The sequence below is a fragment of the Mauremys reevesii genome, linkage group 11, assembly GCF_016161935.1.
Source record: "Mauremys reevesii isolate NIE-2019 linkage group 11, ASM1616193v1, whole genome shotgun sequence".
In the NCBI taxonomy this organism is placed as follows: domain Eukaryota; kingdom Metazoa; phylum Chordata; order Testudines; family Geoemydidae; genus Mauremys; species Mauremys reevesii.
The window spans coordinates 20,133,143-20,147,354 of record NC_052633.1 but is presented as its reverse complement, the minus strand read 5'-3'; the positions used below and the strand labels follow the sequence as shown (position 1 = coordinate 20,147,354).

The following is a 14,212-nucleotide window of genomic DNA, read 5'->3' as shown; positions in this document are numbered from 1 at the left end:
AAGTCTGAGGTGTCCAATACCAATTTGATGGAGTGATGTGGGGTGTCAAATGGAACCCCCTCTAGGATGTTCATGCAATCAGTCCACCATCACAGTGAGGCGAGTACCGTCAGGGGAACGGTAACGACCTTGTCTAGGTGATCTCTGGACTGGGAATAGACCATGGCCAGCTATTGCTGCAGGGGACGCATCCGGAGCCTGGCATCGTAGACAACGTTTGTGCATGCTGCCATGTAATCCAGCAGGCACAGGTAGACCCTGGCTGTAGTCAGGGGGAACCTGGAGACCTGCACAATGAGGTCCATCAACGGCTGGAACCTTTCTAGTGGCAAGAACGCTCTGGCACAGGTTGAGTTGAGCACCACTCCAATGAACTTTATCCTCTGCACCGGAACGTAGACTTTTTGACGTTCATCAGAAGGCCAGGGAGTGGCACATGGCTTGCAGCACCATGACATCCTCTTGAACCTGAGGCCTGGAGTTGCCTTGACAAGTCAGTCATCGAGGTATGCGTAGATCTGGATACCCTGATGCCGGACGTAAGCAGCCACCACCGACATGCACTTGGTAAACACTCTGGGTGCTGTCCCCAGGCCGAACGGGAAGACCACAAACTGGTAGTGGTGGGGTCCCACTGTAAACTGGAGGAAGCATCTGTGACCTTGAAAGATCACTATGTGGAAGTATGCGCCCTTCAAGTTGAGGGTGGTGTACCAGTCTCCCAGGTCCAGGGAGGGGATGATAGAAGCCAAGGAGACCATGCAGAACTTGAGCTTCTTTAGATATGTGTTGAGGTCCCTCAGGTCCAGGATGGGCCACAAACCACCCTTGGCCTTTGGGATTAAGAAGTACCGGGAATAGAACCCCTTGTTCCTGTACTCAAGAGAAACTTCTTCCACCACACCGAATTGTAGCAACCCCTTTACCTCCTGTGCAAGGAGACTCTCGTGAGAAGGTTCCCTGAAGAGGGACGGGGAAAGGAGACTGGGGGTGGGAAGTAAACTGTAGGGTATAACCCTCCACCACAGTATTGAGGACCCAGCGGTCTGAAGTGGTAGCTGTCCAGGTGGGGAGGAAAAAAGAAAGGCAGTTGGAGAACAGCAGGACAGATGGATCCGGGGTAAAGTCTGGTAGGTCGCCCTTGAGCGCACACTCAAAACGCTCGCTTGCCCCCCTGCTTATTGTGAGTTGAGCCTGACTGGGCAGAGCGAGGAGGTGGGTGGCTCGGGTGGCGCTTGTAGCCCCTAGTCTTCCTAATTGGAGCTCCTGGCAGGTTTGACTCCCTTGGCCCTGAGATTGCTGCGGTTTGAACCACTTACGGGCTGTACTGGGAATATACAGCCCCAGAGTTTTCAGGGCAGTGCGGAAGTCCTTAAGGCCAGGCAGTTTACCGTCTGTCTGTTCTGCAAACAGTGCGTGGCCGTCGAAGGGGAGTCCTGCATCGACTACTGAGCCTCCGTTGACAGACACGAGAGGAGCAGCCAGGACGCCCTTCGCACGGAGATGGCTGAGGCCATGGTGTTAGCCATGGAGTCTGCTACGTCCGAGGCTGCTTGGATGGCTGCTCTTGCTGCAGCTGTGCCCTCTTCAAGGATTGCCTGGAATTCCTTCTTGGACCCTTCGGGCAGCAAGACCGCGAATCTGGCCATACACTGCCACAGATTGTAGTCATAGTGGCCAAAGAGGGTTTGGTGGTTGGCCACTCTCAGTTGAAGGCTGGAAGGTTAATACATTTTTTGCCCAAACAGATCCAGTCTCTTTGAGTCTTTATTCTTGGGCGCAGCCCCGGGTTGACCCTCCCTCTCTCTTTGGTTTACAGCCTCAACTACGAGGGAGTATAGAGATACTCATGGCCTTTAGCTGGCACAAAATATTTGCGCTTTGCCCTTTTTGAGATGAGTGGCAGGGAGGAGGAGGTTTGCCATAAGGCATTAATTATTTCCGATACCCCCTCATTCTAGCGGTTGCCATGGACATCAAACAGTGAGTCTGACGGCTCCTCAAGTTCCTCTGCCTGGAGCCCCAGGTTAGAGGCGACCCTCTTCAAAAGCTTCTGATGAGCCATGGCGTCATCTTGTGGAACTTGGCGAGGGGGACCCGTAATCGCTTCGTCCGGTGATGATGAGGACAAAGCCAGTGCTGAGGGATCCACCACATCCCCCGGTGGTCCAGTGGCTGCTCCCCTGTCCTCATGGGTCTGGGGGGATCTTTGCCTGGGAGCTTCCACCTCCTGAGGAGGGCGGGATGCTGCAGCCGATGGCCTATCTGAGGCTCCCGCCACCAATCAGGATGCTAGGGAAGGCTGGGTGAACCCCCATGGATTCCAGGGGTACCACACTGCCAGCCATTGACCCAGAGGCTACGGGATTGGTTGCAGTGCCAATGAAGTCAACGGTACCACTTGTGCTGGGGCCTGTCCTGTTATCAGGGACTCCTGATCAGCACTGGAGTCGTAAGCAGAATGGATGCTGCGGAGTGACCATGACCGGCTGGCCCGGTGACCCTCCTCACCACGGTGCTGGCCACTGTGCCTTGATGCCGACCTGTCTGATCAGGACGAGTTCCTCCCGGGGGACCCCGGGGATCTTTGGTGTTTGGCAGATCTGTGTCGGTAGATTGGCAATCTATGCCTTACGCTGTTTGACATGTACCAGGATCTAGAGCAGAACCAGGAGTCTGAGTGGGCTGGTCATCGATAGAATCTCCCTGATCGAGGGGATTTGCATCTTGGGTGCTGTTGGGCAGGTGACTGGCGACCCTGTTCCGCTGATTGGTTGCAGGACCAGTACCGAGAGGTTGGAGACCTGATGGGTCGGTCTCGATGCTCATGCCAGGGGGTGTGTGCCTCCGCAGGTCTGTGCCAGGTTACCGGCGAGCCATGCCTTGAATCCTGCTGTTGGTGCTCGTGGTCTGGAGATCGAAGAGGGTTTTTCTGAGCCTGCCTCCCAAAGTTTGAGGCATGACGGCTCCATGCAGGCGAGCGCTGGCAGGATGTCCCCCATGATGGGGAGCAGCGCTGCTCAGGCAGGGACACTCGGAATGGTCCCAAGGCGGGTTTATCCCTGGGCTTGGGTACCATCAGAGCTGGTGTGGGCGGCACCGGTAGCATCAGGATCTCCTGCACTGCCTGCAGGGAGTCAGGCATCGACGGGACTTTGAGTTGGCAGAGACTCTCAACAATGTCGACATGAGCTGGGGCCCGACTCCCTGACAGAGGTGTTGAGCCATCCAGCATGGGTCTTGGCTCTCCTCCGGTCCTCTCCTTTCCCTTACGGGAAGTGGAAAATCTTCCCCTTGCAGACCTCTTGGGCTTCTTGGCCAGGGAGAGTGATTGGTGCCGGCTTGTAGACGGCACCGGCAGGGCGCTCCATACTGATGCTGCGGTGCTCGGGACTGAGTTGGACCTCTGCTCCGGTGCTGGGGTCAGAGCCGACTCCATCAGGAGTGCCCTGAGATGGATGTCTCTCTCCTTTTTTGTTCTGGGTTTGAACAACTTACAGATGCGAGACTTGTCGCTTATGTGTCCTTCTCCTAGACACTTTAAGCAGCTAATGTGTGGTCACTGATGGGCATGGGCCACTTACAACGACTGCATGGTTTAAAGCCTGGGGAACGGGGCATGCCCCGTCTCTAGGCTGAGTCCCATTCGGGACCAACTAACTAGAACTAATAAGAACAGATACTACACTATATACAACTATTTTACAAAGAAATGTTCATGAGACGCACTAACTAAGTAAAAGCTAGCCGAAGCAGCAGAAGTTCCAGCACCATCCCTGGCAGCAAGAAGGAACTGATGGTGGGGGCAGCCAGCGGTGCCCCTTATAGTGCACCATGCGGGCACCACTCCAGAGGGCGCCCGAGCTGGTCCCCTACGGATACTGCTAAGGGAAAAACTTCCAGCACCGGTGCAGGCGGCGAGCACACATACCTATTATGGAATGGACATGAGTAAGCACTCGAAGAAGAACTATAAGGAATAAGGAGAGACCAGTAGGAGTATTCTAATGAAGTCTACTGGGGAATTCACTAGGGGATATAGAATTTCTGAATGAGAAATCATTTCTATGACCTGCAGTGTCCCATCCTTTATTTGTGCTACTGAATGATCTACATTTCCCTGCACTTGGGCTAAATCAAGGTGGATGTAACCAATATATGCACTGTTGTATATTGCTGTTGGTCATTGACTCTTCAGAAACGTGAAACATTAGCTTCTTGTTGTTTTTTGCTTTGAGTGGCCAACACTGCCATCCTCTGGCCACATCTTCAGCTTCTCTGTGGACTTACCCCTCTGAAATGGGACTTTCCCAAAGGTGGTTGATCCAAGGAGGAGAAAACACAGAACTCCGCAGCCAAGGTGGTAGGAAAATGGTTCTTTAGCCTCAAGCCTGAGGCTATGTCTACACTACAAATTACTTCGGTATAATTTAGGTCACTATATATATGAGCTGGTTGAAACCTTCTTATGCGTTGGGTTAATAATTCATACTACAAAAGACAGAAATAATATTTAAGAATCAGGAAAGAAGGTCTAAGAGCCATGAAATAGTTACTCCATTACACAGAAGGTTCATTGTTGTTACACATTTACATCGGGAAGACAACTATACTGAGACCAAGATTTTCAGAACTGATTAGCGACTGTTGGGTGTCCAACTTGGGACACTTTAAATGATGTTTTTAGAGGATAGGTCCTTGGTATTTTCTAAAAATCAGGTTCTTTAAAATGTCCCAATTTAAGTACCAAAAACTGAGGCAACCTACATCACTAGTCACTTTTGAAAATCTTCAACCTACGTCTGGTGTGCTTGTCTCAGTTTGAAGCTGTTTGTATATAATCTGCACCAATGTGTTGAGTTGAACTGTAGACAGTTCTGACTCTGTGAAATGAGCATTGATCCAATCTAGTCAGCAAGGCTGAGAGTCTGATTAGGTAAAATGTGTTCTTTAAAAACTTGCGTTGTAGATAGAAGTAAACTTAATAAGCTTAAATTATTAGCACAAGTTCCCAGGTGTCAGACATGAATTTTGCACTAGATAGCCACACATTCAGTGGCTGTCAGTGACTTCTGTAGGGCTCAATGTGGGTACAGGAGTTCACCCGTGTGATTTTAGGAATGGGGCCAAAATAAGGCAAGCTCTACCAATTAATTGTCCAAAATGTTACCGAGCTAAAGCACACAAGGGAAAAACATAAAAGGGTTAGTAACACAAAGCAGCCAATAGACAGGATGGGAGGGTGGGCTCTGTGGAATATAACGTTGCATTTGTATGAATTTTTTACAAACTGTTTTATGAATGGTGGCAAGTGCTCTAGCCCCATCAGGCTGTGACATTTTCTTACCCATGTCTTAGTTCCAGATGTGTGGTATAGGAGGATATTTTTCATCTACAGCATTCTGTAGGACTGTGTGACATCGGGAAATAAAATGCTTTGGACTGTTTTTATACTGAATATGTCAGTTGTGTGAAATGGTAGCGACAGCTAGATTCAGCACATGTAAAATCATTTTGTTTCTTTATTGTGGTGTTGGTGCAGCTGATTGAAGGGCAGAACAATATTATGAGGAGGGAACAGTATCTTTCCTGGTGTAGGAATTAATATTTTATTTTTGTTTTCAGGCTGAAATTGAGTGAGTTCTTTGGACTGTTTTTATACTGAATATGTCAGTTGTGTGAAATGGTAGCGACAGCTAGATTCAGCACATGTAAAATCATTTTGTTTCTTTATTGTGGTGTTGGTGCAGCTGATTGAAGGGCAGAACAATATTATGAGGAGGGAACAGTATCTTTCCTGGTGTAGGAATTAATATTTTATTTTTGTTTTCAGGCTGAAATTGAGTGAGTTCTACAAGTGTGACAATCAAAGGGTGTTTTATATTTTGAAATGTGCAGATTTTGTGGCTATTTTTCAGGGACAGGGCTTCAATCAGGTTGATTTTAGAAAATGGCAAGTAATTTGTTTCAGACAAGAGGTTAAGGTATGCGGGAGAAATCACATTCTGTTCAGTCATGCGCCATGCTCACTGGAACAGAAATTTTGCCGTTCCTATATCAGATATAGTGATGCTGCACCGTGAGAATCTGGAAGGACAAGATGCCTTGTTTCCTTGAGCAATTTTAACTTACTAATGCTAATTCTACGCTTCTTATTTTTCCATAAAAAAATGTTTGATAACTTGACCCAGAGATTTGTTATAGCTAGATTAAAAGACTGTAGAAAGGATTGTAAAGGGTAAAGTAATCTTAGGAGTATGTTTATAGCAATTAAATATATATAGTCCAGGCCTACTTTCTGATCAGGCACCTATTCATTGAGAGGGTCAAACTCAAAACAAAGCCCTAGATCCAAATCCCTGGAAACTGAACACTGGACCCAAATGTCATGGCTTGCGACCACATCAATTTTTAAATAGCAGACTGAAAAAACGGATTTCTAGCTTCTGATGAAATCGTGTAATTGATACTATACAGCGGTATTCTGAACCCTTGCCTCATTCACACTCCAGTTCAGCAAAGCATTTAACCATGTACTTTAATCCCTCCCTGCTCAACAAAGAATTTAAGCACATACTTACAGTTAAGTGCATTCTTAAGTACTTTGCTGAACTGGAATTAATTCTGTAGGAATTAAAGACTCTCCGTAGCTCAAAGAAGGTGCTCAGCATATAGCTGAATCAAGGCCAGAATTACAGCAGGAACAACACTTCAAACCGTAGAGCTGGATTTTCTACACTGTGTATTTCAGGGATTTCAGATTCCAAGTTTTGATGTGGCTTGTTAGAAAGATAAGAGCCTACTGCAAAATTCTGAATTCAGGTTCAGATGATAAATGACCCCCTCTCCCACCACAATTTAGGTATGCAGGTCTGGGGTTTGCTTTGAGCCAATCTGTAGATATAACATGTCCTATCTGTACTATGAATTTGCTATTTATAAATTAATGTATCCTCATCCACATCCAGACCAGTCCCTAACTGTTCTGCCCATCTTGCAGCGTATAAGAATTTGCATCATAGCCCTATTATTGTTTCCAAAATATATATATGAAAAAGACATGCCACTTTTAATGACCACTCTCCATATTTGCTGTCTGTATCATATTTCAGTGTTGTCAACTCTTGCAATTTTATCACAAGTCTCATAATATTTGGTATTTACTTCAAGCCCCAGCTCCTGATGTCAGGTGATTACATGAGAATCGTAGCTTTCATTTTAAAGAAACGTTAAGTTCCTAGCCCTCCTGGTTGCAGAGAAAAACCTGAGAGTAATCTAAAGGCGCCGAAAAGCAGAAAGCAAATAAAAGATTTTGGGGGCTGACTCAGATTTCTGAATTCCTGGAGTTGGCAGTATGGTTTTTATCATTTCATGCCATAAACTGGGTATGAGCTTTATGTGTTTGGCACAGGTCATTTACAGAGTGTTATACACAGGGCACTTTGTATGTAATAAATAATAACTATCACACTGAACAGCTGCAATTCCAAAGAGAAAATACATATATATATGCTCAATTTCATTGTCCTCTGCAGCAAAAGTGACCTTAGGGGATACTTATTGGCTTGAATTCCACTACTTGAGGGGTGCTGAGCCACACTGATTGACATTCAAGGCAAAAGGAGATATTGAGGCTCAGCACCTCTCAGAATCAGGCTCTGAATTATTTTTTAGCACCTGTCAGTAGATGTTTACCATCTTTCCTTTTTGATCTCGAAACAGCAGGGGTCTCTATTACAGCTACAGTGCATGGCCACTGAATGCATATCATGTGGTGCAAGTACAACTGCAGAGAACCACTCATCAATGTAATCCTGGCCCCAGAGGGACATCTTTAGCTGTAAACACGGCTATACAATGACCCTGTTATTGCAAATACCCTTGTAAATGACACCTGTCAGTGCAGCTGCACATGTACATTGACATTCCCAGCAGCAGTGGCATTAAACTCTGGCAAGTCCCTTTTTATTAGAAATTCAGCGGTACTAAAGCATCTCTCTCCTTCACACATAGGGCCAGATTTCAATTTCAGCTGCACTAGAGTAGGTCCAGGTGTAATTGCATTGATTTCCAAGGGATTACTCTGGATTCACACTAGTGTAACTGAGGTCAGAATCTGACTCTCAGACTGTACAAATGGATTCACAAACAGTTGATTTCTGTTCTCTTGCTTTTGCTTCACACAGGTGTTGGGGATTCCAACTGAGGATACCTGGCCAGGACTTTCCAAGCTTCCCAACTATAAACCAGGTACAGCCTCACTGAAAGAGCTTCTACATGCACTCTGAGTAACTAACCTTTTAAGAACTGGATCAGTAATTTTCCATACAAAAATTCAACACTTTGCAGAAATTAGGGGGGTCTTAGTATATCCCATAAGCTTAGATTGTTTTAACATTTTGTTGTACCAAGTGCTGAAGAGTCAGGCTTTGCCTACACTAGCACTTTTGTTGGCAAAATTGTGTCGGTCAGGGGTGTGAAAAAAAACACCCCTGACTGACGTAAGTTTTACTGACAAATGCACTAGTGTGAACAGCACTATGTCGGCGGGAGATGCTCTCCCACTGACATAGCTACTGCCACTCATTAGGTGTGGTTTAATTACGCTGGTGGGAGAGCTTTCTCCTGCCAGCATAGAGCAGCTACACAGGAGACCTTACAGTGGAGCAGCTGCAGCACTACAGTTGTGCCACTGAAAGGTCCGTATTAGACAAAGCCTTAGTTAGGCTAGTCTACACTGGCAAGGTTAAAGCGCTGCAGTGCCAGCGCTTTAACGTGGCTTGTGTAGTCGCTCTAAAAACCCACCTCCATGAGGGGCGTAGCTCCCAGCGCTGGGAGTGCGGCTCCCAGTGCTGGTGCACTGTCTACACTGGCGCTTTACAGCGCTGAAACTTGCTGCTCTCGGTGAGAAAATTGCAGCGCTGTAAAGTTCCAGTGTAGACAAGCCCTAATTAGTCTACTGCTCAACTTAAAGGGCCAGCATCTCCTATTTTACACTGGACGAGGTGACAAATGCTTGTAGGTATGGTCTATCTATGCCTTTTATTCTTATGGAGCTGAGGTCTGAGGCCTTTAAACTTTGTTTTTAAAGGTCACTGCCCCTGATTTTGATGTGGGCAAGGTGAGAAGTGTGTGTGATTTATAAAGCCGGTTTCCCTTATTTCCATGCAGGCTGGTTGAGAAGTCTGTGTCCTGGACTTCAAAGGGCCAGTTGTTTCTTATTTTGATGTGGGCAGGTTGAGAAGTATGCTTTGAAAAGCAGGCGTTCTCTCTCTCTTTTTAATGTTTTCTCCTGGGATATCTTTCAGTGCAATATATCCAAGTGTCAATGAGGGAGAAATGATGAGCACTGATTCTCAGCCTCTCAGCAGGATCATTCTCTAAGAGAAATATAAAAGTGAAATATTAAAAACCCTGGAACGTGAAATCCATCCATCCGCTGACCTAGCCAGTCTCTCTCACTCACTCCCTGAGAAGTGGGAGGGGGGGGATATCTATCTTGAAAAAATGTGGAGGAGGGAAAAGAAGTGCTTTGAGCAAGAGGTTTACATGTTTAGTAGAGCATAGTAACATCCCTTCAAAGGAGTGGGTGTTGCTCTGTGACCCACTCCAAGACACCCCTCCTTTGACTCCAGCATTTGGACACTAAACATCCCCCATTTTCACATGCTAACTGTGATTGGATGAACAATAACCTGGTCTCACATTCTAAAGGACTGGAATCTTTCACACAATTAGCGGAGACACATTAATCAAACTGGCGTGAAATTTGGAATGTGTCGCCTTCTGCAGCAACTTGCTAGTCTGGCTGGGAAGGGAGCACAGAGCAGACAGTTGGGGGGAAATGATTGGCTTTCCTCCCTAAGCGCTGGATTGGGATACTCTCACTCATAACTGTGATCAATATTTTATAGCACAAACTGTCCCAGATTGCTTGTGGAATAAGGCAATCCTTATGCGACTAAGGGTAGCATAATCTGACCCAAGGAAGGGAATTTTCTGATGTCAACAGAATAAACAGGCCCACTCACAGGCAGAGTTACCATAAGTTTTAGCACTAAACTCTACCCAATCCAAACTGTACACATTCCAATGCTGTCCCAGGTGACTGTGATGACACCAGAGCTGATACACTTCCATCCACACGGGGGGGGGGGAGGGGGGCGGGGGGGAAGCAGGCCAGGATTCTAGGCTGTCTTGAAATTGTTTCAGTGAAAATGGATCAGGCCATCTTGGGCAGCTCTCTATCTGGTTTTGAAACCGCTTCATCTGAAGTGGTCTGAAAATCGGTGAGAAAGTTTCCACAGTGTAGACAAGCCCTAGGAATTCATGAGGGCAGAGCAGGCTTCCCATCTGCTGTGAAGCCCACAGGCAAGGCATTTCTGTGGGTGGGGCAGAACAGGGGCATGGGAGCTGGTGGACACATCCCTGTATATGTCCCCTCTATTCAGGCACCCACACGGGGGAAGGAAGAAGGATGTGCTGCAGTCCTAGCAGCTACTGAAGCCACTTTGTAAACCAGCAAGGATTCCTTTCCCGTCCTCAGAGCCCCCGAATGACTCCTGCACACACCTGGCGGCTCTTGCCATACTCTCGAGCCAGCATTTGATTCCAAATCAGGAATATATGAACTCGCTTGGATAAAATAAGAACCAACCTGGGCATCTGCCCTAGACATGAACTGAACCAACCCATTTCTGGGGCGGGGGGGTGGGGGGAGAGGGATAGATGAAACAAACATGGTCTCTTTTTTTAAATGTATTTTTCATTTGCACACTCTTCTGCACTTTCTGCTTCCAGCCAAAGCAAAAGTGCTGTTATCCCTAAGATATGCCAAGCCCGAGGAGAGGCTGCGGGGATCAGATGAGAGAACGTTTTCTCTTGAGATTATTTCCAGCCCAGCTGTGCCGATCTAAGTGGCCGGGATAGTTCAGCTAAGCAGACAAACTTTCGAGTGCTTCTCCAAACCTAGATACACTAGTCTGTATATAGCTAGTACCATTGATGTTCACAGCACTGCACTATAAGCACAGATAACAAATAACCAGGTGCATGCCTGGAGACACAGAAGGAGAACATCACAAAACAAAGCACAGCAGGTCTGATCCTATTCTCATTGAAATCAATAGGAAATCTCCCATTGGCTTCAGTTGCACAGGATCAGATTCAGAACTGCGGTGACCTCACCGTGTTGTGGTCGGAAGGGTTCCTGGACTAGATAGGTCTGTAGGATCCTATTAAAATGGAACCTCCAGGTGTACCTGGCACCATAAGGGGCTCCCCGAGTGTAGCTTTGCCACAAACCCTGACCAAGGGGTGGCATGCAGTTGTGCAGGCCCTGGGGTCTGGGCTGCAATCAGGGCCGGCTCCAGACCCCAGCGCACCAAGCGCGCGCTTGGGGCAGCGTGCCGCGGGAGGGCGGCAGGCGGAGGGTCCGCTGGTCCCGCGGCTCCGGTGGACCTGCCGCAGACATGCCTGCGGAGGGTCTGCTGGTCCCGCGGCTTCGGTGGAGCATCCGCAGGCACGCCTGCGGGAGGTCCACAGGAGCCGTGGGACCAGCGGACCCTCCGCAGGCACGTCTGCAGGAGGTCCACCGGAGCCGCGGGACCGGCGACTGCCAGAGCGCACCCCGTGGCGTGCCGCCCTGCTTGGGGCAGCGCAATTCCTAGAGCCGCCCCTGGCTGCAATCACTTCCTGCCCACAGGAGGGGAAGTAACAGCCCCCCCGGAGGATGCTCTCTCCTAGCCTGTACAAGGCAGTAATAGGGCACCTTAAGCCTCTTTGCTCCCTTGCGTAAAACAGTTCAGAATAGGGCCCTATATTAAAGAAAACTCTGTCCTTCCTTTACATCATTTTAACTCAGCTATTGTTGCTTATGTGCCAAATCCTCAGCCCAGGTCCAAAACCCAACTGAACAGGAAGGTGAGGCAAGGAAGTCTCCCTCGTGCCAGAAGCAGTGCCCTGGGCTGCAATGTCCACAGGCTAGCCCTTGCACTCCCCCTCCTTACTTAGTGGATACACATAACTGTGGCTCCATGGGCACCCGGCCCTTACTCTGACCCTGCATGCACGGCTGCAGAACCAGTCACTGCAGCATGTCATGGGTATGGAAAGCCCCTGTCTGGCGTCTCAGTGGCCCACCTGCCAGTCCCACTGCACTCAGGAGCCACTATATCCTCAACAGCAATGGCAAGACTTTGCCCTGTGTTTGTTCATGTTTTTGTCTCTCTCCTTTTGCTTCCTGTGAAAGGGGCAGTTGTAGCTCTGTTAACACTATTTTTGAAAGCTCTCATGCTGTGTGAGCTCAAATCCTTGCATTAATCTACTGCTGTGTTCATTTCACCACACTGAAAAGCAAGGAGTTTAAATCCCCTCTCAACTCCATTTGTGGCACGAGAAGGCCAGTGTCTTGATCCACCTCCACTAATGGTTACAAGTTAGAATCTAGACACCAGGCAGGAAAGAATTAGGAATAACAGCACGACATTAACCAATGTTTTTGCCAGATTGTAATGTAGTTACTGATATGCTGAGTTTTTCACATCTCCACTTTCTGACACACGGATTCCAAAGGGAAGGGAACAGTTCATAATGTTCTTACAACTTTGTTAGCACTAGTTGCCTTAAATGCCTTTTAATGCTGAGCAACAGCAGAACATTTGGTGTTTTCTATGTTGATTAGTATCATCTCAGTCATGATAGATGAGTTTTGCAAGGAAGTTCTTCTGATGTAGCAATGACATTTAAAGCAAAAGAGGCTCACTAGGATCATTTATTGAATATATGCAGGCGGCTCTGCTACCAGGAATGGGATTTAGATGCTTCTAAAAATGAGCTCCCCCCCTACCTCCAAATACTGAGGCATTTTCAGTGTCCCTGGCTTTTTCAACTTTCCACCAGCAGATGGAAGCAAGAAGCAACAAGCACTGAAACACCAGCATCCAATTACATTTTTGCATACAAATGAAGTCTCAGCTCTCAGAGTGGGTTGTTTTTTTTAATCTCACTTTCTGTACTGAGACTTCATTTAACAAGAAGTCTCTATGGGAGAGAAGGAAACTGAATCCTAAAATGATGGAGATCTTTATTTCGTAATAAACTGCATATAGTTTTGGACCCAAAGGGAATAGGAACCCAGGAACTCATGAGCAGTGCCGTCAGTCTGCAGGGCAGCTCGCTAGGCCTGGCATTGGGCATGTACTGCAGTCTATGCCACACAGCCACACTGATTCTGGCCTGCTGCACCACCAGTTTTGCTGATGATAGATAAATATTTTCTTGAGGCAAGGTGGGTGAGGTAATGTCTTTCATTAGACCAACAGAAGTTGGTCTGAAGAAGAGCTCTGGGTAAGCTTGAAAGCTTCTCTCTCTCTCACCAACAGAAGTTGGTCCAATAAAAGATTTTATTAAGATGATGTTTTTTAAAAAAGTGAATGGTACAGAGTTTAAGCACAGAAGTTTCTGGTTATCAGGCAATAACATGCAGATTATCAAGGGGTGTGAAGATCAGGTGGCATACGGAATACATAATCTGCAATATCCCCAATTGGGGGTAAAAGGTTGACAGGTCAAAGTGCAGACATTGAGATATGAGGGTATGTTGTTCATATAATGGCTATGTTTGGGTGCGGAGTATAATGAGTGGATACGATGATGAGGATGGGTTGACCCTCATTTGGTGAGATTTAATGTTCAGTCAGTTTATGGTTCCAGTTTATCACCTCACCCACCTTGTCTCTCTAATATCCTGGGACCAACACGGGTACAACACTGCATAGAAGTGTGCACGTATGCAAAAACATTGCCTTCAAGTAGCAGCATTTAATATAATCTTCAATGTTCATCAGATGGGATTGTTTACTACTTTAACTTTTGTCCTCTAGGTTTGCTTGTCTCATTATCTGCCCATTAGCAGTTTACCTTTGTTTTGCAATGGGGAGGTCTTTTCTAATGAGCAGACATTGCATTTTGTATTGCTAGAAAATAACAGAATTACTGAGTATCTAGGGTTTGCACTCATTGTTAGTTAAGACCAATCAGCCATAAATGGTATCATTATCTTGTGTGTACATCACCATAATCATATATCACTTGATCAGTATTTCACCCATTTTGTTGAACAGTATTCAAAGATCCTTGAATTCCTTTATCTTCAATCAGTAGCTATTTACATTGCTTTAAAACTGTAGATCTGTTTTACCCTTTGGGGCAG

At 46.9% G+C, this 14,212-nt stretch overlaps 1 protein-coding gene across 1 annotated transcript in view; it reads left to right on the top strand.

Moving 5' to 3' along the window:
- The window catches only part of CDK15 (cyclin dependent kinase 15), a 55,775-nt gene that overhangs the window by 20,410 nt on the left and 21,153 nt on the right, over positions 1 to 14,212 (top strand). The window contains exon 10 of the mRNA XM_039494290.1: positions 8,187 to 8,250. Within this exon, the coding sequence (XP_039350224.1) occupies positions 8,187 to 8,250 (64 nt within the window). The remainder of the gene's footprint in view (positions 1 to 8,186; positions 8,251 to 14,212) is intronic.